At 72.4% G+C, this 23,177-nt stretch overlaps 1 protein-coding gene across 6 annotated transcripts; it reads right to left on the bottom strand.

Annotated features, from left to right (window-relative positions):
- Positions 1–920: 920 nt before the first annotated feature.
- On the bottom strand, positions 921–21,631 carry INF2 (inverted formin 2). Of its 6 annotated transcripts, none has more exons than XM_089322073.1 (24): positions 21,350–21,630; positions 13,588–13,987; positions 12,394–12,509; positions 12,155–12,314; positions 11,887–11,920; positions 11,368–11,509; positions 10,999–11,140; positions 10,125–10,910; positions 9,791–9,936; positions 9,648–9,709; positions 9,154–9,256; positions 8,879–8,964; positions 7,564–7,664; positions 7,142–7,212; positions 6,964–7,071; positions 6,547–6,617; positions 6,021–6,141; positions 5,656–5,820; positions 5,513–5,585; positions 4,965–5,108; positions 3,949–4,599; positions 3,766–3,819; positions 1,276–2,429; positions 921–1,150 (listed from the first exon to the last, which is right to left on the bottom strand). In XM_089322073.1, the coding sequence occupies exons 2-22, from the start codon at positions 13,976–13,978 to the stop codon at positions 3,767–3,769; spliced, it is 3,726 nt and encodes a 1,241-aa protein (XP_089178199.1). In that variant the 5' UTR covers positions 13,979–13,987; positions 21,350–21,630; the 3' UTR covers positions 921–1,150; positions 1,276–2,429; position 3,766. The 6 variants fall into 6 exon arrangements, with proteins under 6 accessions (XP_089178199.1, XP_089178202.1, XP_089178201.1 ...); XM_089322076.1 differs by having other exon boundaries at positions 3,949–4,596; XM_089322075.1 differs by lacking the exon at positions 21,350–21,630 and adding an exon at positions 20,821–20,956.
- Between the last annotated feature and the right edge of the window lie 1,546 nt (positions 21,632–23,177).

Below are 23,177 nucleotides of genomic sequence, written 5' to 3'. Positions count from 1 at the left end.
AGGGGTCGCCTGAGAGGGGAGGCTCAAGGGGCCCCTCTTTGACTCTCCTTGGGGGGTGCCCAGCCCTGTCCCCAGCCTGGGCAGAGTGGCTGGGCCCCCACCGGCAGCTGCCCCTCTGCTGGGCCCTAACCGCAGGGGGGGTCACACTCTGCCCAGTCCCTGCTGCACCCCGTGGCGAGGATGATCACTGGGTGGGGGCGGGGGGCCTGGTGTGAGGTCCCAGGCCTTGGAGGAGGGGCGGGCTGTCCTGTGGGCCGGGCAGGCGGATGCGGCAGGAGCAGCCAGGAGGCTCCCGGGGGGTTTGTCTGCAGCAGGGGCGTCCATCAGAGCTGCACACTCACTCCGGGCAGGGCTGCAACCCCGGGCCCCTGGGGGTGCCGGGGACCAGAGCATGGAGGTCACTGGCTCTGAGCCCTTCCCAGGGAGACCCGGGGCTCCAGGACACGCTGGGAAGAGGGGGAATCCCTGGACAGTCCACTGTGGGGTGGAGACTGGCCATGAGGGCCAGGCAGGCAGCCCTATGAATAGCTCAGGCCAGGACCGGGGGGGGGGGCATGCTTCTAAAAACGGTGCCACGGGCAGCTGGCCCAGCAGTCACATGGCCTGGCCTGAATTAGAACAGCCCTGCCCCCACCCCGGGGCCTGGGCATGGGGGCAGCACCACAGCCCAGAGCGGCTGACCAGGCTCTGCTGTGGTCTCCACCGGTGGGGGCCGCACCTCGCAGGGGCCTGAGTGGACACGGACAGGCCGACATACACAGCTGCCTGCGGGGCTGCTCCCACAGGGGGGCGGGGCCCAGGGCACCAGGCCGGGGGGCAGGGCCTCACCTGCCGGGCGTGAGTGGCGCATCAGTAGCCCAGGGCCCTTAGCCCTTCACTTGGGTGGGGGTGGGGGTATGTGAGTGGGAGGAGCTGAGCTATTTTTTTAAAGATTTATTTATTTATTTGAAAGAGTTACTCAGAGAATAGAGAGGCAGAGAGAGAGAGAGAGAGAGAGAGAGAGAGAGAGAGAGGTCTCCCATCCGCTGGTTCACTCCCTAATTGGCTGCAGCGGCTGGAGCTGTGCCGACAGAGCCTCTTCTGTCTCCCACGTGGGTGCAGGGCCCGAGGACTTGGCCATCTTCTGCTGCTTTCCCAGGCCAGAGCAGAGCTGGATTGGAAGTGGAGCAGCCGGGACTCGAACCGGCGCCCACATGGGAGGCCGGCACTGCGGGCGGTGGCTTTACCCGCTATGCCACAGCACCGGCCCAGCTACTCTTTTATGTATTCACTCACCCGACAGAGACAAGCCAGCGCTGCTCACGGGCTCCATCAATGCTCACAACAGCCGTGGCTGGGCCGAGGCAGGGCACTCAGTCCAGGTCTCCCGCGGGGCGGCAGGGGGCCAGGGTGCGGCCTCCTGGGACTCAAGTCAGCAGGAGGCCGGAGCCGGGAGCCGGAGGTGGGGGCTGGACCCAGCAGTGTGCCGGGGCTGTGGCGTCCCTGCCGGCCAGCCAAGGTCCACCTGCCGCTTAGCTATTTTTATCTTAACGGGGACGGAGATCGGGGCTCTGCCTGGGAAGCCAGCGTGGCAGTCTTGTGAGAAGTCAACAGGAACTTGGCCCTGGACCCTGCCCAGCCTCGCCGGACCCTGCGTCCTCACAGCCGCGGCCCGCCAGGCACCCATGCCGAGGGGCACCGGGCAGGTGTGGAGCACAGCTCCCTAGGGTGGCTTGGGCAGCAGGTGCCGACTCCAGGGGGCCCGGGCCATGGGGCCTGGTGGCCAGGTGCCGGGGGGAGGGGCTGGCCTGCTTTATCCCCACCTCCTCAGGGCTCCAGGGGCAGCCCCTGGCTGGGGTGGGGGGGCAGGGACCTCAATCAAAGCTGGGGAGGAGGAAGCTGAGCCCACAGGGCCTCACGCCCGCCCACCCACCAGCCCCCGCAGCCTTCAGGGACTGGGGAGAGGCCGGCAGGCTCCCGGCAGTGGGGGGGGGCAGGAGAAGGGGCAGTGGGCGGAGGTGCCGGGAGACAGGGGCCGCAGCACTCTCACCCCGCCCCCGCCTGCTCTGCCAGACACAGGGTGACAGGGGAGATGCGTGGGTGCCTCAGGTCAGGAGGGTCAAGGACCCTGGGCATCCAATCCAGACCAGGAGTGGCCGGCCGGGCAGGGACCACCCCCACCCCCCAACATCCAGCTCCTCCTGCACGCATCGCCCCTCCCCCCGCACCCCCCAACTCCCACAGCCGGCACACAGCAGTCAGGGCAGGGCCAGGCTTGTCTTTATTGGTCTCACTCCTGGCACACACCGGAGGAAGGAGTCAGGGCAGGGGCTGGGTGGGCAGTGGCAGGGAGGGGCCTGCTGGGGCGCCCCGAGGCCCTGGCTGGGTAAGGCACGGACTTGGGGTTCCCTGGGGTCTCGCTCACTTGGCTCTGGGCTTAGGCCTGGGTCCTGTGGGGAGAGGAAGACGCCCTGGTCAGCAGCAGTCTCCATGGGGCCCCGCCCCTTCCTCACTGCTGCCCGGCAGGCCGAGCCTGCGGCCCAGGTCCACTCGGACCCCAGGATCTTCCTCCGGACGTGGCAGGCTGGCTCCATCCCTGCAGGGCTCGGCGCCCTGAGCCTGGGTGCCCCCTGCTGGACGGGGAGCCCCTGTGGCCTCCCCGGGGGTCTCAGCCGCACCCTGGCCTCAGCCCCCACCTCCTGGGGCTCCCCAGTCTCCAGGCCTTGCCTTGTGGTCCTTTTCCCGCTCCCAGAGCCAGCAGGGGCCCCTGGTCGGCCTCGTCTGCACCCCCGGCCACCCTGCTGCAGTTTAGCCAGCGCTGGGAGGGGACGGGGCGCGGGACGCAGCGCCGCCCCCACCGCGGGCACTGCGGGCTGCCCGCCGGGGCTGCAGGAGCCAGCCTGGCAGCTGTCCGTCAACACTCAGGGGAGCACAGCCGCCACGCCAGGCTCACAGCCCAGACAGACGGAGGGGGCGCTGGGTGGGGGGCGAGGGCCCCCTGCAAAACCCAGGGACAAACCCGTCCCAGGCCCCGCCCTGGAGCTCTGGGGCGGGCGTGGGAGGGGCGGCACCAGGGGCCCAGGGGAGTGAGGAGAGGCGGGTGACACAGGCCCGCCTGTGGACACCGGCAGGTTTCCGGGGGCCCGCGGCAGGGGCTCCTGTTGGGTTCGAGTTTTTCCAGACAAAAGCTCGCTCGGGCGAGGGGAGGGAACACAAGCAGGCACAGCAGAGCCGCCAGGGGGCTGGCGGTGGAGGTCCCGTGGGCCTGGAGACCGCCCGTCCCCGGGGGGAGAGCCCGAGCGTGGCGCCAGCCTGGGAGCACCGCCGCCGAGGAGCCGCGGGGCCTCCCGGCCCTGTGTCCACATGGAGGCTTGGCCGCTGGGCCTGCCCTGCCCAAGGGCTCCCCCGCTCCTCACAGCCTCCTGGGACTCCCCTGGGCCCAGCTGGGGACGGAGTGGGGGAGGCGGCGTCCCCGTTACCAGGCAGGGTCCAGACAGCGTTAGCAGGGACGCAGTTAGGGCTGGGACGCACACAGGCGCAACCTCAGGCTGTCCCGTGGCCGGCCGCCGGGAGGCCTCCAGGGGCCGCCCCGGCCCTGACCTTGGCCGCCCAGCCCCGTCCACCTGCCCTCTGCCCACAGCCAGCGCTGAGGTTGCGTCTGGGGTGGCACGCGCCGGCCGCCCGACCGCCTGCGGGCGAGGGCCCACCACCGACAGGACAGGCGTGGCCGCGGCCAGGCGGGCTGCGCAGAAGCCGGGTCAGCGTCCAGCGGGCGGCCGTACCTACCTTACTGCAGCACACACAGCCTTCGTGTCTGACTGTCACCATCGGGGGCGACCTCTGCTTCCAACAGAAAACCCAGGGTGGCTCGCACGGGGGCCTCGGGGGGGGGGCGGGGACACAGGAGGGGCCCCCGAGCCGCCTCCCGGGGGCGCCATGAGCCCGCCCGGGGCCCAGAGCCCGAGTTACCTTCCTGGCCCCTGCAGGGCCGCTGCTTCCTCCGCCGGCCCGAGCCCTTGGCAGCTCGGCCCCGCGCCCGGGGCAGGGTGCCGGACCCCGAGGAGTCCGAGAAGGACTTGTCCAGGGACGTGTCCAGCGCGGACTCCGGGGCCGTGTCCTCCTCGCCCCCCAGGTGGCTGCAGCCATGGCCGTGAGCAGCTGGGTCCTGGGGCGCCTCGCCCGTGCTGTCGGCCTCCACCTGGTGGACGCCACCCAGGCCTGCAGGGTCCTGCTGCTCCCGCCTGGGACTCTCGGCTCCAGGGGGCTTCTCGCAGGAGAACTCGAGGGGCTTGAGGGCCTGGTCGTCCCCCAGAGTCACTGGCCAGGCCCCCGTGGAGGGCAGGGGGCTCGGGGCGTCCTCGCCGGCCAGGAAATCGCTGGCGTCCTCATACCAGGAGGAGCGCCTCTCCGGGGGCAGGGGGCTGCCCTCCTCTGGGGGCTGGGGGCTGCCCTCCTCCGGGGCTGGGGGGCCGCCCTCCTCTGGGGGCAGGGGGCTGCCCTCCTCCGGGGCTGGGGGGCTGCCCTCCTCTGGGGGCTGGGGGCCGGGGTGCAAGGCGTCCACCAGGTCCCAGTCTGGAGGCTCGGAGCAGGCGCGGCTGGGTGCCGGGTCGGGGGCAGCTGCTGGGGGTGGGGGGCTGTGTTAGGGTTGGGACCTGGGGCCTCCTCCCTCAGACTGAGCTGCTACCGGGGAGCCTCCCTGTGCTCCGCCCTCTGACCGGTGGCCTCGGTGTCTCTGGGGGTGGCTGTCCATGGGGACACGCCGCCCAGCCCCACTGCCCCAGGCAGCCGCCAAGGGCCGGGAGCTCCTCCTGAGGGCCTGCTGTCACTCCCACCCCCTCAGCCACCAAGCCCCCATCTCTCCTGGCCACCTGAGGTGCCCCGGGGGAGGAGGGGGCACAGGGCTTCCCTGGAAAGTCGGGAGGGCTTCCCGGAGGAGGCTGCGGGCAGAGCGTGGGGAGGGAAGGAGAGCAGGTGGCACGACTCACCGGGCTCTGCAGTCTTTGGGGGGTCTGGGGGGTCCTGGTCCCCGCGGCCACGGTGCGTCTTCCGCAGCCGGAAGCCCTTCCTGATGTCGGCCAGCAGGGCGTCGATGACGCACACCTCCTCCTGCTGCGCGGGCCCCCTCCTGGCTGAGAGCAGGCGCTCAGGGAGCCGCTCTGGGGGAACCCGCGCCCACCCGGAGGAACTGCGGCCACTGCTGGTCGCCGTGGGGAGGGGCCTGTGGCTGCCCCGCCCCACCCTTCACCTGGCTTCCCCCACTCCCTTGGCTGTCCCGCCCCCAGCTCGACAAGGGGAGGAGCCTGTGGCTGCCCCACTCCCAGCAGCCAAGTGAGGGGCCTGTGGCTGCCCCACCCCTTCACCTGGATTTCCCCCCTCCTGTGGCGGCCCCGCCCCCCATCTGGCTCCCCGCCCCCCATGATGGCCCCGCCCCACCTGCCCCCCTCGTGGCGGCCCCGCCCCCTCACCTGCCCCCCGTGGTGGCCCCGCCCCCTCACCTGGCTCCCCGCCCCCCGTGGTGGCCCCGCCCCCTCACCTGGCGGCCCCGCCCCGCTCCGCAGCTTCCGCGCCTCCTCCTTGGCCAGCTGCTCCTTGCGCGCCTTGTTCTCCTGCGGGGCACACGGAGCCGGGTGAGGGCCGCGTGGCGGGGCTCCCCGGGCGGCCCAGCCCGAGCCCCACCTTCAGGGCGCGCAGGAAGAGGTCCCGGAAGGCTCTCATGGTGCTGAAGGTGTCCTCCAGGGACAGCTGCTGGGGGTCTTCGCACAGGTACTCGGCCAGCTCCTGCCGCCGCCGCTCCACGGCCTCAAACAGCTCCTCCAGCGCGCGGGAGGCCGCGATGCTGGCCTGGGGCGGGGGGCGCGGTCACACACCCACGGCCGGCTCAGCGCCACAGCCCCGGGGACCCTCCCACGGGAACCACCTTCAAGAGAGGGGAGCCGGCCAAGTCCCTGCCGCCCCGCCCCGCCCGCGGCCCCGCCCCGCCCGCGGCCCCGCCCCCGCCCCGCCCGCGGCCCCGCCCCCCGCGGCCCCGCCCCGCCCCTTGCCTGCAGGCGCTCGGCGTACTGCTCCTGCACCTCGGGCAGCGAGGCCGACACCTTCCGCTCGGCCTCCAGGAGCTTCTTCAGGTTGGCGCTGGCCTCGGAGCGGAGGATCTCCAGGTTGATCCTGAGGGCGGGAGGGCCAGGACGGGTCAGGGGCTGGCTGACGTCAGGACGGGGCGGGACGAGGCCGATCCCTGCCGGCCGCCAGGAGCCTCAGGGCGGCCGGAGTGACCGCCCCTGCCCCCAGCTACCCTGCCCAGCCCCAACCCCAAGGCCAGCAGCTCCAGGAGCCCGGGAGGGGCCTGTGCCGGCAGGGGCGGGGCCTGGCTGCCCTCCCACAGCTCCCCCGCCCCTTGTGTGACCCGGGAGGGCGGCCCCGGGGCCTCTCGCCCAAGCCACAGTGGACACCGTGGTACGCGTGAGCCCCTGCGTCAGCAAAGGTCAGGCTCCCTCCTGGACTGGGCTGCTGGGCGCCAGGGACCTGGAGAGGACCAGAGGTGGGGGCCCAGGGGCTGGCAGGAGCTACTACCCCGCGGCCCGGGAGGGCAGCTCCAGGTCCTGTGGCAGCTGCAGGAGGTCCGGCTGGGTCTTTTCCACTTCCTGCAATGGGAGGCGGGCAGTGAGGCCCTGCCCGGCCACCCCGCCCCCAGCCCGCCCCCAGCCCGGCACCATCCCGCCCCTGCCCCAGCCCCTGCCCAGCCCTGCCCCTGCCCCTACCCGGCCCCAGCCCCCTGGCCGGCCCCGCCCCATCCCAGCCCCTGCCCCGCCCCAGCCCCCTGGCCGGCCCTGCTCCATCTCAGCCCCCCCCGCCCCGCCCCGGCCCCGCCCCCTGGCCGGCCCCGCCCCAGCCCAGCCCTGCCCCGGCCCCGCCCCCTGGCCGGCCCCGCCCCAGCCCAGCCCTGCCCCGGCCCCGCCCCCTGGCCGGCCCCGCCCCGTGCGTACTCACCTCCAGCACGTGGTGCAGCAGCGTGACGCGGCCCTGCAGGGACTTGGTCTCCGTGAGCTTCAGCAGCGTGCTGATCTTGAAGCCGTCCGCGTCCCCCGTGTGGCTGCCCTGCGAGGGACGCGCGCGTGTGTGGCCCCGCCCGCGCCCGCCAGGCCCCGCCCCCGGGCCGCCCACTCACGTAGTTGAGGAAGTTCCCGATCTTGAGGATCAGCCGGCAGAAGACGGGCAGATGGGGGCTGGTGAGCAGGCCTGCGGGCGGGGGAGGCTGCCTGACCCGGCGCCCCCAGGCACAGCCGGCCCGGCCCCGCACCCACACCGACCCCGCCCGCCCTGCCAGCAGCACCAAGGGGCCTTCGAGAGCACACAGCCGCAGTTCTCGGCTCACCCTCCCGACCCCCGCCCCGAGGCGGGTGGACATCCCTGCCGTGTCCCCAGCAGAAGCGGCGTGGCAAGTCCCTGCTGTCAAGATGGTGTGAACACGTGTGCACGTGTGACTGCACACGTCCATGTGTGTGCAGATATGTGCACACGTGACCGCGTGCCTCACACAGCGAGGGGCGGGGTCAGCTGTCAGATCCCCCCCCCCCGGGCCCCACTCACTCTCGCAGGCGTCCAGCACCAGCTGGGCCTTGGGCCGCACCATGTCCAGCACGATGGCTGTGCCCTCGCCCAGCAGCATGCACTCCACCCGCAGCTGGTAGCTGGGACAGCAGGGCGGGGGTCAGGCGGGGGCCCCTGTCGGGGGCTGTGGCTTCGCTGGGCTGGGCTGGGCAGGGGCCATCGTGGCCACCCCCAGGACGGAGCTGGGACGCAGGCAGGAGCCTGGAGGACCCAACTCAGCTGCAGCCAGGGGGGCCTGGGGGCCTGGCAGCTTGGGGAGCCTGGGGACTCAGCCTGGGGGCTCAGCCAGGGGTCCTGGCAGCTTGGGGGGGCTGGGGGCTCAGCCAGGGGGCCTGGCAGCTTGGGGGGGCTGGGGGCTCAGCCAGGGGGCCTGGGGGCTCAGCCTGGGGGCCTGGGGGCTCAGTCAGGGGGCCTGGGGGCTCAGCCTGGGGGCTCAGCCAGGGGGCCTGGGGACTCAGCCTGGGGGCTCAGCCAGGGGTCCTGGCAGCTTGGGGGAGCTGGGGGCTCAGCCAGGGGGCCTGGGGGCTCAGCCTGGGGGCTCAGCCAGGGGTCCTGGCAGCTTGGGGGAGCTGGGGGCTCAGCCAGGGGGCCTGGGGGCTCAGCCTGGGGGCTCAGCCAGGGGGCTCAGCCAGGGGGCCTGGGGGCTCAGCCAGGGGGCCTGGGGGCTCAGCCTGGGGGGCCTAGGGGCTCAGCCAGGGGTCCTGGGGTCCCAGCCAGGGGGCCTGGGGGCTCAGCCTGGGGGGCCTGGGGGCTCAGCCAGGGGGCCTGGGGGCTCAGCCTGGGGGGCCTAGGGGCTCAGCCAGGGGTCCTGGGGTCCCAGCCAGGGGGCCTGGGGGCTCAGCCTGGGGGGCCTGGGGGCTCAGCCTGGGGGCCTGGGGGCTCAGCCTGGGGGCGGGGCCTGGGAGCCCAGCCAGGGGGCCTGGGGGCTCAGCCAGGGGCCTGGGGGCTCAGCCTGGGGGCTCAGCAGAGGGCCTGGGGGCTCAGCCAGGGGGGCCTGGGGACTCAGCCTGGGGAGCCTGGGGGTACCACCTGGGGGCTCAGCCGGGGGCCTGGCAGCTTGGGGGGCCTGGGGACTCAGCCTGGGGGGCCTGGGGGCTCAGCCGGGGGGGCCTGGGGGCTCCGCCGGGGGCCTGGCAGCTTGGGGAGCCTGGGGGCCTGGCTCTTCGTAAGGAAGGGCTGGGGCGGGCGGGTGACTCTGGAGCGATCATCTCCTGGCTCCTGGCAGCCCCTGGCTGCTCCCTGCCTGGGTCCAGCCACTGGCCTGGGCTCTCCTCTGGCCGGGCCGGGTACTCACCAGGGGACGTCCAGCAGCAGCAGGTAGAACTGGTCCGCGCTGGCCAGCCTGGCTCGGTCCTCAGCGAACGCCCGCAGATTCTCAATCTGCAGGGGTGCGGCCGAGTGTGGCGATCCCGCTGCCCGCAGCTGCCCACCCTCCTCCTGCCCCGCTCCAGCCCAGGCACAGCCCCGTGGGGCTGGCAGTGCAGGGCAGGGCTGCAGGGAGCGGGGGCTCCCTGGCCTCCGTCCCCCGGCCCCCTGCTGGCCACGGGGACCCAGAGGGGCCGCACCCACCTCGTGCTTCTCCGGGAGCAGTTTCAGGAGCTGTCTGAGCACCTCCGTGTCAAACCTGCTGGTGTCTCCGGCACGGATCATGGCCACCACCTCCTCGTTGGAGCTGCAGGGGCGCGAGGGTGCGGGAGCGTGAGTGTGCCCCTGGCTCCCAGGCACCTGGCCGTCTTCACACACCCACGAGGCACGCAGGCGGGGCTGGTCAGCACAGAACGAGCCACGGTCCCAGGCCACACGGTGGCCGTGGCTCAGGGCCGAGCTGCACTCTCTCTGCCCTGGTGCCCGTGAGCCCCCTGGAGGGACCAGTGCCCCACAGCTGCAGTGGGGAGGCCCTGGGACGGGACCTGGCCGCTGCTTCTCGGTGGCCTGGGAGGAGGTCCCGGTCCATCCTGGCCTTGGCCTCGGGGAGGCTGGACTGGCCGTCTCCAGGCTGCTGGGACCCAGCGCTGTGCCCTCCCCAGAGCGGCCAGCAGGGGGCACTGTGGCACCACACTCACCACTTAAACTGCTTCAGGAAGATGTTGAGGTTCAGGCTCTTCCTGGAGTCCAGAAAAGTGACCTGCAGAGGCCCGGAGAGGCTGGCACGGCGTGGCGAGGCGGCAGCCCGTCCCGCTCGCCCGCCCCGGCCCCGGCCCCCCACCTCCTTGGGCTCCTTCCTGGCCGGGGCGGCCGCCGGCTCCTTGGGCTTGTCCGCGGGGAAGGAGAAGAGCCGCTCGAGGCTGCCGAAGTCGGGCTCCAGGGCCGCGCTGCCCGGGCCGCTCAGGGCTGCCCACATGGAGTTGCGCTCTGCGGGCGGGGGGCAGCTGCCCAGGCGTGTCCTCCCGGGGCCTGGGGCCCAGCGCCCAGCAGGCCCCGAGGCCCAGTGCCTGTGTCTGCCTGGCAGCTGCCCCCCACGCCGTGGCCTCCCTGTGGCCTCAGCAGAGCAGTTCCAGCCCCCCCACCTCAAAGGGAGGCCACTGGGGGCGGGGCCTCACCTCGGGCCACGCTGGACGGCAGCTTCTGCCAATTCAGCTTCTTCATGCGCAGCGTGGGGGGGTTCACGCGCCGGTGGCTGGGGACCCGGGCGGAGCCCAGGCCGTGGTCCACCTGGGACACGATGACCTCCTCCACCCCATCTGCTCCAGGGGGACCAGGCAGTGGGGGTGGGGGTGGGGGGCCCCCGCCTGTACCAGGCAGCGGGGGTGGGGGTGGGCATCCCATGACTGGGAGAGGGGGTGGGGGAGGTGGCACTGGGGGATACGTGGCCCCCTGGCCTGGGAGAGGGGGTGGGGGAGGCGGCACTGGGGGATACGCGGCCCCCTGGCCTGGGAGAGGGGGTGGGGGAGGGGGCACTGGGGGGCACGGGACCCCCTGGCCTGGGAGAGGGGGTGGGGGAGGCGGCACTGGGGGGCACGTGGCCCCCTGGCCTGGGAGAGGGGGTGGGGGAGGGGGCACTGGGGGGCACGTGGCCCCCTGGCCTGGGAGAGGGGGTGGGGGCACAGTGGCGAGGCTGGGGAGGGGGAGGGGGGTTGCGGCTGTCGGCTGTGGAGCCATCAGGTCCCTGGCACTCGGGGTGCTGACCACGTGTGGGCAGCTGGCAGCCGCTGCTGGCTGCCGAGTCCCCAGGTCGGCCGCGGACGCAGCAGCGGCCTGGGGGGAGCTGCCCGGCGGGCTCAGGTTCGCCTGGACGCTCTTGTGGGCCTGGCTCAGGGGACCCGGCCGAGGCCTCCCCTTGGTGGACAGCAGCCTCTCCACCAGCTCCTCCAAGGTGCTTTCCTGGGCTGCAGGGGAGGCGGGTCCGAGGTCACGGTCAAGGTCGAGGGTGAGCCTCAGCACGGGGAGACCAGGAGGGAGCCCCCACCTGCTCACCGTCGCTGGCCAGGAGCACCGCCCGGTTCACCAGGCCCTCCAGGGCCTCCCAGAGCAGCTGGCTGGCGCGGTGCGAGGGCTCCAGGTGCAGGAGGCCCTGCAGCATGGACAGCAGCTGGGTGGACGCCGGGGAGCAGCTCACCTGGGGGGGGCGGATGAGGGGGCGGGTCAGCGGTGCGCCTCGCGGGAGCCCCGGGGGATTTGGGGCAGCCCTGCGCGTTGTGGGAGGCCACGCCAGCCAGCCGGCGGGGGCCCAGGCCGGCCCAGCCAGCTCCGCGGCTCCGCGGCGGCTCTGTCTGGGGCAGCGCAGCCCAGCACCGCTCCCTCTCTGTGCTGCCCCCGCGCCTGGGGGTCTCGGCCCAGGCCCACCTTGTGGAACAGGCGTGCGAACACCTCCTGGTGGCTGTTCATGTCCACGCCACCCGAGACGCGCAGCAGCTCCTCCTCATCCTCGGCCTTGGCCTCCTCGAAGGCCTCCAGCTGGATCAGCAGGTCCTCGTCCTCCAGGTCCCTGGGGGCGGGGCGCGCACCTGCTGCTCCCACCAGCCCCACCCGCGCGGCGGCTGGGTGGCAGGGACCCAGGTCGGAGCCCACTGGCCCCTGGACAGCGCCACACAGGCCCGGGGGTGGCACAGGATGGATGGCCAGGCCCTCCCAGCACCAGCCTTGGGCGCGGGGGCCCAGTGGGTTTGACAGATGGACGGCAGGGCAGCGGGGACTCAACGAGGGTCAGCATCGACGCCACACACCCTGCCCTGCACCCGGCACCCGGCCTCTGCGGGCAGCCAGCGGGGCCCAGCCTGAGTCCCGGCCGCAGGCGGAAGCCACCTCTCCACCCACCGTGCGGTGCCGCTGGGGCGCAGGGGAAGGGCCCCGGCGGGCACTCACCGCAGCCGGGTCAGGACGTCCAGCAGCTGCAGCCCTGGGAAGGGACAGACGGGGTCCGGGGGTCACTGGCACCCTGTGCTCCGTCCCAGCACCCACAGCGCCCGGCCCGCGGGGCAGGAGGGGGCAGCCTGGACACACGCGTGCTCATTAGATGGCCACGTAGGGGGCCAGGGCTTCCGAGGCGCGTGTCCGCTGCACAGGCGGGGGCGGTCCCCTGGGGCCCTGGGGTGCGGTACAGCGGGGCAGGGTGCGGCCGTGGTGGGGGTACCGATGAACTCGCTGCGCAGCTGGGCGCGGGCGCGGACGTCCTCGGGGCCCAGGATGACGGCGTTGACCACGCTGAGCAGCGTCACCACGTACGGGACGTTGTCACTGTCCGACAGCTCGTTCATGATGACGCTGAAGCGGTACTGGTGGCTGCACACGGCCTGCGGCGTGGGCGGGGTCAGCGCGTGCCCTCCCGCACGGAGGCCCCGCGCCGGCCGGGCCCCGGGCCGGGCTGCCCACCTTGTAGTGGTCCAGGGCGTCCAGGGCCAGCGCGTGGCCCGCGGGCGAGTACACGCAGAGCGCGGCCAGCAGCTCGAACACCTGCTTCTTGACCATCACGTTGGCGGTGTCCAGGGCTGCAGGGGCGGGGCACGCGTCTCAGGGCCCAGCTCTGCCTTCGCCCCTGCAGGTGCACGGCTGCCCCCCCGGCCCTTGGTTCTGGGGGACCCCGCTGGCCTGGGCCCAGGGGTGCTCCGAATTCAGCACTAACTGTGGCAGACAGCCCGGGCCGCCTCCCGGTCCCCAGGACCCCTGTGCCTTTCACAAAGGCACAGCCAGGCCCAGGCTGAGGTCTGCCTGGCCCCGGGCCCTTACTGGGACAGGTGAGGCCACCCCTGGCCCCATGACCCATGCGGGCACCTGCCCACTCCCATGAGCTTGGCACCCTGGACCCCCAACCCCCCCAACTTGGCCCTCTGCCTGAGAGCTCAGGCATCAGCTGGCGGGCAAGGGTGTGTCCCAAGGGGTAGGGACTAAGCCTGGGAGACTTCCTGGAGGAGGTGGCCATGAGCAGGAACACAAGGAATGCACAGGACTTTGGCATCAGCAGAGGCCAGAGCGGCCAGAGCGGGGGAGGGGAGGCGGGGGCGGGGCTTGGCTAAGGCCAGCCAGGTGGGGCAAGGTGGAACGCAGGTCCTTAGCAGGTGCAGGCCTGACCCAAAGGGTGTGGAGCTGGGCAGACAGTGGGTGGGAGCCGCTCAGGTGAGCGCGGAACCTGGAGGGTGGGGGCCAGCACCAGGCTAGGGGAGGCCCGGGCAGGTCACAGATGGGGGGTAGAGGGTGTCACTGAGGCGCTGCTGCCAAGCTGGGGGCACCGACCCTGCTCCCCAAGGACCAACCCTGCCCCCCAGGGACCAACCCTGCTCTCCAGGCACTGACCCTGGCCCCCTGGGGACCAACCCTGTCCCCCAGGCACCGACCCTGGCCCCCTGGGGACCAACCCTATTTCTCTGGGCACCAACCCTGCTCCCCAGGGACCAACCTGGCCCCCCAGGCACCGACCCTGGCCCCCTGGGGACCAACCCTATTTCCCTGGGCACCGACCCTGCCCCCTGGGGACCAACCCTATTTCCCTGGGCACTGACCCTGGCCCCCTAGGACCAACCCTGCCCCCCGGGCGCCGGCCCTGCCCCGGAGCCCCGCTGGCGGCCTCACCCTGGCACAGCTGGCGCACGTAGGCCTGGTTGCCGAGGATGTACTGCAGGCCGGGCGGGGAGTTCATGACGGCGCGCACGCAGCTGACGCAGGTGAGCTGCAGCAGCGCGTCCGCGATGCGCGCCACGCCGCGGCCCGACAGCCGCGCCAGCGCCTCCAGCAGCAGGTCCAGGCCGCTCTGCTCCAGGAACTGCACCATCCAGACGCCATCGCTGCTCTCCAGGCGCTTGCGCAGGCCCGAGTAGTTGGCCACCGAGGGCACCTGCAGCAGCCGGATGCACAGCTCGGGGCCGGCGTTCTCCAGGTTGGCCTCCGTCGGGTCGGAGTCCTGCGGCCCCAGGCGCTCCTTGAGCGCTGCCCACTTGCGCTGGGCGCCGTCCTTCACCGACATCCTGCCGAGCTGCGGGGCCGGGGTGGGTGCAACGGTCAGTCCACCCCAGGGCCAGGCGGCCAGGGCCCCGGCGGCGAGCAGAGGCGGCAGCTGCCCCCGGGTCCCTCCACTGTGCTCGAGGAGCCCCGCGCTCAGAGCCGTGACCGGAGGGGCTGGGCCAGAAACCCGAGTCGGACTCAGACACGGAGACACGCGTGCACCTGCACACGCCCTGACGTGGAGACACACGCGTGCACCTGCACACACCCTGACATGGAGACACGTGTGCACCTGCACACACCCTGACAGGGAGACACACGTGTGCACCTGCACACACCCTGACATGGAGACACGCGTGCACCTGCACACACCCTGACAGGGAGACACACATGTGCACCTGCACACACCATAACATGGAGACACACACGTGTGCACCTGCACACACCCTGACAGGGAGACACGTGTGCACCTGCACACACCCTGGACACGGACACAGAGACACACACACATCTGCACACACCCTGGACACGGACGGGCGGGGAGAGGCCCAGCAGGGGCTGCCGGGGACGTGCAGAGGACCCTATCTCGCCCACGAACACTTCCCGGGCTGCCCACAGCATCAGGAGTGTGGCTGGCAGGGCCGGAAGCGAGGGTGGCCGTGTGACGTGGGGGACGGCCTCTCCAGGCCTGGGTCTTCTGGCATGGGGGTGCTGAGACAACCGGGGGTAACTGGGGCTTGGGGTCTGATGCAGCCCAGGGCGCGGGGCGGAATGCCCTTCACCTGCCCTTCCCTAGAGCAGGAACCAGGCCAGGCCGACCGAGCCCTGGGGCCCCCAGTTCCGTCCCTGCCCAGCTAAGGCTGCAGACCCTGGGGACTGCCCAGGCACCTCCCACCAAGTGCGACTGGGGCCTTAAATTCAGCTCTGAGAACCCAGCAGGAAAGAGCAGGAAGAAGGCCCTGGGGGCAGGGCTGGGCAGGGACGAGGCTCCCCACACCCACAGGGAGGCGGCAGCCCCCAGTCACCCCCAGAACCAGGGAGCCGTGGGCGCTCAGTGTGGGCTGATCAGCTGAGACTCCCTGGGCGGCATGGCCACAAGGGGCCGGGAGCCTGAGGCTGGGTCCTCACCCAGGGGCCGCGGGGTGTCCTGCAGCACCCATGCCACGGCCTGCCCAGCCCCTCACCCCCTGCCCTGCGTGTGGGCCCAGCCTGGGCCTGGCAGCAGACTCCGGCCACACCGTGCGTCCTGAGCCTCCTCCCGCCTGCAGGCTGGGATGGGGTGTGTGGGGGGGTGGACAGCCCGGAGCCCCCCTCGAGCCCCACGCACGCCCCAGCTGCCCACTCACCCAGACATGCAGGACCCTCTGGCCGCCTCTGCCCACCCACGTCGGGCCCTGTGGCCGGCTGCTCATCGGGCTGCCCGCGCACTGCCTGGCTGCGGCCCAGGCCCCGGCCCGTCTAGGGCAGCCCGAGGTCCCCAAAGCCCCTCTCAGCGGTGGCCGAGGCTCTGAGCACCACGAAGAGCTGGGCTGAGCCCTCTGCCCACCCCACCTGCTCGGGGAGGCGCGGCCCTCCTTCAGCCTCCCAGTGCTGGCCCTCCTTCCCACCCCTGCCCGCCTCTCTTGGCCAGAGTCCCTGTGCCCTTGGCACGGCTGAGTGGACGCAGCACGAACTCTCCCAGGCCAGGCCTCTGGCGCCCGTGGTGTCGGTCTGGCCGCGAGCCCCGGGGTCCCTCTGTGCAGACCCTGACGCGCTCAGGCCTCAGCGGCGCCTCTCCTGGCTCTGCCCTGGGCACGCCCAGACCCCGGAGCTATGGGCCTGAAACCCCACAGCTAAAGGGGCAGGGGGCAGAGCAGGAGCCGCTCTCCATCCCCCGTGATGTCCAGCACCAGGGTCATCTCCCAGGCCGCACCGGGCGAGCCAGCAATGGCCACCGCCGGATGGGACTTGCACCTGCCACCCGGGTGCAGAGCAGTCCACCCCGACATGGCCGGCACATCTGTCCCCTCACCGGGTACCCGGAGCCCTCCCTGAGGTCATGACCTGCCCCCTGGCCCGTACCCCTTGCCACAGGGGCGGCTGGCACCTGGGGGAGCACAGGGGCGCCAGGTGTTGGGGGGCACACGAGCTGTGGCCCGGGAAGCCTGCCCAGTGGGCTCCCACTCCAGGGCCGGGCCAGTGCGCATGGCCAGGGCGCAGGCTCCCTCCAACGCCCTGCCCTGGCCTGCGGTTATGGTAGACGCCGGGGTGGGGCTGCAGGGATAATCCCAGGCTCCAAGGCCAGCACTGGGGCGTGGCCCACGTTCTCTGTGCCCTGCGGCGAGAGGCGTGGCCATCCGAGGGGCGTGGCCACGGTGCAGGAATTTGCCTTCCCAAGTGTTTGCAGGGAGCGCCCTGGGGCAGCAGGAAGCCCCCCGTCAGGCTCTGAGGGCCAAGGATCTGCGGCTCAGGCCCACCCCCACCATGAGCACCCCCTTCCAGCACCCAGGGAACTACGGGAGACCCAGGCTGGGGGCTCCCCCTGACCGTGGCTCCCCCAACAATGTGGGGTCTCCACTAAGAGGGCCTTGCCTTCCCCCAAGACTGGGGCCTGCCTGCCCCGAGCACTCCCCAGCCCCTGCCCCCTGCATCGGTGTCGGCCAGCCTGGCGCCCACACGCCGGAGCTGCTGGGCTGACTCACTGGGCAGGGAGGCCGCCGCCCACCCGCTGGTCACATGTGCAGCTGAGCGTGGAGGGGGAGCAGGGACAAAGCTGGCCCTCAGCAGGCCGCAGGCCGCCCAGCAGCCGGGCAAGCGGCTGCACCCACTCGCAGCGGCGCGGGGGGGTCGCGGGGTCCAGACTCCAGCGCGAGCGCCCAGCTCTGCAACCAGCGTGGGGAGTGGCCGTGCAGCCCCTGGACCTAGCATCCCCGTCCACAAGCGAGGATAACGGGCTCCCAGGGGTCGGCCGCCGAGGGCCTCCGCATGGCCTGCACAGCTCTGGGCCCCCGGCCCCATGACCTGTCCCGGGCCCATTCAGGGCTGCCCCAGGCTCGGGCCCCCACGCCTGACCCCCAGCCCCGCAGTGTCGGCAGGCGCAGGTGCAGGTGGCCCCGGGAGAGCCGTGGCCTGCAGGAGGAAGCTGGCTTCACGGCCCCGCTGCATCCGGGCAGGGGCTCGGAGCCAGGGCGGGGGCGGGGGCAGGAAGGGGGGGAGTCTTCCACGGGGAAGGCAGGGAGCGGGATTCCGGAACCCAGGCAGGGGCTCCGCTGGCTATTTTTAGTTCCTCCAAGCCCAAATTTTCCACTGCCTGGCAACGCGTGGGTCTGCACAAGCACACGTGTCCTGGCACACGCCGGGGTCTGCACAAGCACACGTGTGTCCTGGCACACGCCGGGGTCTGCACAAGCACACGTGTCCTGGCACACGCCGGGGTCTGCACAAGCACACGTGTCCTGGCACACTCCGGGGTCTGCACAACCACACGTGTCCTGGCGCACGCCGGGGTCTGCACAAGCACACGTGTGTCCTGGCACACGCCGGGGTCTGCACAAGCACACGTGTCCTGGCACACTCCGGGGTCTGCACAAGCACACGTGTGTCCTGGCACACGCCGGGGTCTGCACAAGCACACGTGTGTCCTGGCACACGCCGGGGTCTGCACAAGCACACACGTGTCCTGGCACACGCCGGGGTCTGCACAAGCACACGTGTCCTGGCACACGCCGGGGTCTGCACAAGCACACGTGTCCTGGCACACGCCGGGGTCCGCACAAGCACACGTGTCCTGGCACACGCCGGGGTCTGCACAAGCACACGTGTCCTGGCGCACGCCGGGGTCTGCACAAGCACACGTGTCCTGGCGCACGCCGGGGTCAGGGGCGACTCAGCTCCTGTGGCCCCCACACCCTTCCCTCCCACCCAGAATCTCTGCTCCCTCGAATCCTCAGCTCGTCACCTCCCCCCCCACAGGTTCACCCAGGCAGGGGTCCCGTGCACCAGGGCCCTTGGGAGAGGTGGGGTCTCCACCCCTGCCCACAGGCCTGGAACCCCAGGGCCAGCGTCCTCACTCTCCCCTGCCACCTGCGGTCCCCAGGGATCGGGGGCCTCACTTGAACTCCCCTGGTGACCAGACGGGCACAGGACCACTGCGTGTCCAGCACAGGACGGAGGGGCCTCGTGTGCCGTGCTCTCTGTATCGTCCAGTTAAAAACACAAACAGGTGGGGCAGCAGGAGTGGGGTGAGGGGTGCCAGCATCCCCCGTGGGCGCCGGTTCCAGTCCCGGCTGCTCCACTTCCATCCAGCTCCCTGCTGTGGCCTGGGAAGGCAGGGGAGCATGACCCGAGTGCCTGGGCCCTGCACCCACGTGGGAGACCTGGAGGAAGCTCCTGGCTTCAGCCCGGCCCAGCCCTGGCCGCTGAGGTCATTTGGGGAGTGACCCAGCGGATGGAGACCTCTCTCTCTCTCTGCCTCTCAATTAGACAAAAACAAAACTGCAAAGCTGGGGGCTGAGAGCTCGCACGGCCCAGCGCCCGCCCGCCCGCCCTAGACCCGGGACCAGGAAGTGCCTGCTCCCGGAGAAGGGTCTGCGGCTGTGTCTGCTCTGTGAAGGGAGGCGGCTCCCTCTCCAGGGAGGACAGGAAGGGCGGAGGCACCGGCAGGAAGGCAGCTGCGGGCCGGCTCCCTCCTCCCTCCGCGGGCCGCACCTCCCGGCAGTCTGGGGTCCCGGGCACCGCCGGGGAACACTGCCGCCCATCGGGTGTCTGACGTGCGGCCGGCAGGGCAGGGCACGAACCTGGGCTGCTCAGCCCGGGCCACCGTTTCGCCTGCAGGGGCCCTGCTGGACGAGGACGGCAGGTGGCCAGTGAGGGGCTCTCCTCCGCAGCAGGTGGGTCCCCCCGGGGCCTCCATCGGGGCCAGGCGGGGAAGGAGACGCACTGGGGGCTCAGCTCACCCGGGACGCCTGTGCCAGGGACACCCCCGGGGGCCCCGCCATCCTCAGCAGAGGCCTCCCCCCAAGCTGACTGCTGCGCTGAGCGGGGCCTCGGGGTGTCCGGCCCCTCCCTGTCCACGGGCCAGGCACTCGGTCCCTGCCGCCAGCCCACATCCCAGCCCCAGAGGAGAACAAAGACAGACTGACAGTGGGGGAGGGCCCGAGGCCGCACGCCCAGCACAGCCAGGCACGGCTGCCAGGGCCGGCCGGAAGCTGCCCCAACTCTGGGGGAGACCAGCTCTGCAGGCTGAGCCCCAGGCCTGCCCTTCTCCCTGGCCGCCACTGCACCTGCGTGAGGCTGGGATGGCGCCGGGCCGGACACCCGTCTCCTGGCCCCCTCGGCACCCCTTGGCCGCCCGCCCCCAGGCGGCCGGCACCAGGAGCCCGTCAGGTCCGACCGGGTGAACAGGATCCTCAGGTGGCCACAGCTAAGTGGGGGTGCAGGGCACCCCAAAGCCACACCCACTCTGGACCCCTCACCTGGGAAGTGGCCGGGATGCCCCCTGCCCCTGAGCTGCCCACCCCTCACCTCCGAGGTGACCTCGTGTAGGCAACCCCCAACCTCTGCGGCCCCCAGCCAGGGGCTCTGAGGGTGGCTGTCCCCAGGCTGCCGACATCTGCCTGGGGAACAAGCAGCAGCCGGTGAGGAGCAGCCGAGGGCCTCCCGGCTCCTGGGCGCGGGCGGCAGTGCCGAGCTGTGCTTGGAGCAGGGACGGGCACACAGATGGGGGGCAGGCTGCACTCAGGCCACACCGCAGGGCCCCAGCACGCACCGGGAGGCTGAGGCCACTGAGACGCAGCCCCCTCGCACGGCGGGCCAGGGCCAGGCCACCCCCTCCCCCATCCAGCAAGGGCCAGCGTCCGGCTGGACACGGTGTGGGCCTGGGTCCAGCCTCAGCCCACAGTGGCCACAGGGGCTTAGAAGAGCTGCAGAAGCCACCATGCGGGGGGCGGGCTCGGCTGGGATGCCCGGCACCCCTGCCCGGCCCCCTGCTGCGCCAGCCCGGGGGTGGGCCCTGCTGCCAGACCTCAGAGGCACCGTCTGCAGGATGGGGAGCGGAGCGCCTGCCTCCCCTCCCTGGGAGCCCTGGCCAGCCTGGAGGGGGCGGGCAGGCCTGCGGAGGCCGCCCCACGCCCTGGGTGCTGAGGCTGGGCCCCCTCCCTCAGTGAGGCTGCGGGGGCCCCGCGCTCAGACCCTGCCTGCCCCTTCCTTCCCGCCTGGCTCCCCTGCTGTCCCCAGCAGTGACTCCCAGGCCTGGTCCTGCTGGCCCCTGCGGGCAGCCCACAGAGCTACCTGGCTTCCACCTCCCCCGCTGGCCGTGGCTCCCCTGGACACGCCACCACCCACTGTCCCGAGGCAGCAGTGGACACGGCTGCCCGCCAGGCACCCACTGGACACGCTGTTGAGTGAGTTGGGGAGGGGGCCGGGGCGGAGCAGTCAGACCACGGAGATCTTCAGTACCAGAGGCGGGGCCACCGCAGAGAGCACCCCTCACCCAGAGAGCCGGGCCGCTGGCTGGGGCTCGGCGCCCACGGGCACCCCCCGCCCTGCAGGGAGCCAGCGGGCGACAGCTGCACTCAGCACACGGAGCCCCAGGCTGGCGGAGGGAGGGCAGCGCCTTCTCCCCAGGGACAGCCCCTGGCCGAGGTCAGCTCCAGCCTGACCTGGGGGTGGGGCGGTGGGAGGTCTCGGGCCTGCTACGTCCACTCCGGGGAGGCCCCCTGCCCTGGGTGGTCCCCGGGGGCCGTGGGATGTTCCCCCCGCGGGTGGCTCAGGGAGCCCCAGGTCTCAGCCGCTGCCCGGGGAGCCAGGTCTCACCCTGGTCCCACTGCCAGCCAAGGCTGGAACAGGCAAGGGGACTTCCCAGCGGCAGCCCGCTGCTGTCCTGACCTCTGGCCTCAGTCCTGGCGGGTCCAGCGGGGCTGGTCCAGCGGGTGGGGCAGCGCAGTGGTCACACTCAAAGCCTGACACACGGTAGCCTCAGGGCCCGCGCAGCTAGGACGGCGTGCGCCACGCTCCCCAGGGTGCCAGGAAGGTGACAGTCGGCTGGGGGGGCCCCACCCCACCCAAGCGGAACTGAGAGAAGCCGCGCCTCGACCGCCGGCGTGGGCAGGGAAAAAGCGCAGCTGGGGCGGTGCAGGCGCCGCGGACCGAAGTTAAAGTTGATTTTCCCAACCGAGGCTGACTCACGGTCAGGACGCCCGCGGGGCGGGGAAGCCCGCAGGCGGGGTGGGGCGGCCACGCCACGATCGCGGGCCAGGAGCGCCGGGCGCGCCCGCGCCGACCACCCGGGCCAGGAGCCGCGGCGGTGCTGTGCTTCCAGTGGAGCGCGCCCGGGGGTCCCCGCCGCCGCCCCGAGCTGCGCCCCTGGACCTCAGCGCGCCGCGCCACTCCTGGTCTCGGCTTCCCCGGAACTTACCGAGTGCGGGCGGCCCGAGGCGGGGCCGGGCAGGGCAGCGGGCTGCGGGCGCCCGCGCGGGCGGTGCGCGGCGGGGACGGGGGCTCCGGGCCGGCTGGTGCGCGGCGCGGGGCGGGCTCCGGCGGGAGGAAGAGGTGGCGCCGCCCCGCCCGCCGCGGCCACGTGAGGAGCGGGCGCGGTCTGGGCCGGGGGGGTGGTCGCCAGGGAGGCCCCGCCCCGCCGCCACCTCGCGGGTTCGCCCCCGCGCCTGGGAACACCGCGGCCGGCTCCCCGGGGCTCGTGGGGCGGGATCTGCAGCCAGCGCCCGATGGGCGGTGGGCGGTGAGGACGCGCGGCCCCGCGCCAGGAGGAGGGCCAAGGCGCGCCAGGCTGCCGGGGAGGGACAGCCCCAGCCGCCCTCTGCCTCCAGCCGCCCGCGGGCCAATCCAGGGGACCCCAGCTGGCCGTGCTGGGCGGGCAGGGCTTGGGATGCTGCCTGGGAGAGGTCCCACCTGCTCCAGGGGACTCGGACAGGGAGGTGGCTCCTGCCCTGTAACCAGGGTCAGGGAGCTGGCTGCTGGCCTGTAACCCGGGTCACTGTGCCCTGGGCCTGGGGCTTGGATGCTGGGGCAGCTCAGGCAGAGGAACACGGCCGCTGGCCTGAGGGTGCGGGAGCCGGTTTCCGCAAGGGCTGTGTGGATGGTGCAGAGCCGGGGGCCTTGAGCCCCTCCCAGAGCCGGGGGGGGGGAGGGGGCTCCCGTGCGGATGCTCCAGGTGCCCACCTACCCTGCCCCCGCTGCTGTGTGGGGACGAGGCCCACCCTTCCTGTCTGAGTGTCCACTCCCTGGGCCAGGTCCCCTGCCCAGGTCCAGTGGCCACAGCCCCGGAAGTCTCCTTGGCAGGGCCCCAGCCCAGGAGCAGCCCCTGGCGGTCAGCCAGCGGCCAAGGAGGGCCTGGAGCCGCGTCTGTGCCCGGGGAGCCACCACGCTGCCTCTCATCTGCCTGGGACCGACGGCCGCTCCTGGTACACAGGCACCTCTGCCTGGACGGCCGGCTGGGAACCAGGCACTTGGCTGTGGCCCTGTGGCCTGTGGGGTGCTGTTGGTGACCCTGGGGGGAGCGAAGTGTGGGCCTCAGCTCCAGTGGGCAGGGCTGGACCACCCTGGAGCAGGGCTCGGTACTGGGCACCTTCCCTGCAGTGGGGAGGTGGGAGGACCCCAGCCCTCAGGGCCGGCCCGGGGTTCTGTCCCCTGTGCTCCTGTCTGGCCCCACACACCTGCAGCCGCCCCTCTGAGCTGTCCCCATTCAGGCGGAAACGGTGAATTTGGGCCAGTGGAGTCTCAGGGAGTGTTGGGGGGCTACAGGCAGAGTGGGGGTGACAGGGGCCTGTGGTGCCTGTGTGTGTGCATGCGTGTGAGCGTGTGTGCACGTGTCTGCGGAGAATGACGGCAGGGTCAGAGGTCAGGCAGGGTGTGGGGGGGTGAATGCTGGACTCAGGCCTGGGGCTTGGATCCACGCCACCCGGTCAGCCGGGCACTGGAGTCTTGGCAGGTCTCAGCGTCAAGGGGCCCCGCCGGCCTCCCCAGACCCACCCCCCCAGCCCCCGGAGCCCTCTGCCCCTTCCCGCTGTGCGCCCGGCAGACCAGATCCCTGCCCCCAGGGCACACAGCAGGCCCGTCCTGCACAGAAATTTCTGGAAGCCACGGCCTGCAGGCAGCTCCTGTCCTGGTGCCCGGGTCTGTACACGCTCATCTGCCCGCACCTGGACAGAGGCGCCCAGGACAGGGACACGTGAGCACACGTGGGCAGCAGCACACCTGGGCTAGGCTCACGGGTGCCCACCTGTGGA

The sequence above is a fragment of the Oryctolagus cuniculus genome, chromosome 20 (assembly GCF_051225735.1).
Source record: "Oryctolagus cuniculus isolate XC-2025 breed Fujian yellow rabbit chromosome 20, ASM5122573v1, whole genome shotgun sequence".
Lineage (NCBI taxonomy): Eukaryota > Metazoa > Chordata > Mammalia > Lagomorpha > Leporidae > Oryctolagus > Oryctolagus cuniculus.
Note: the sequence above shows the minus strand (reverse complement) of the source record. Positions and strands in the feature narration are given on the sequence as shown.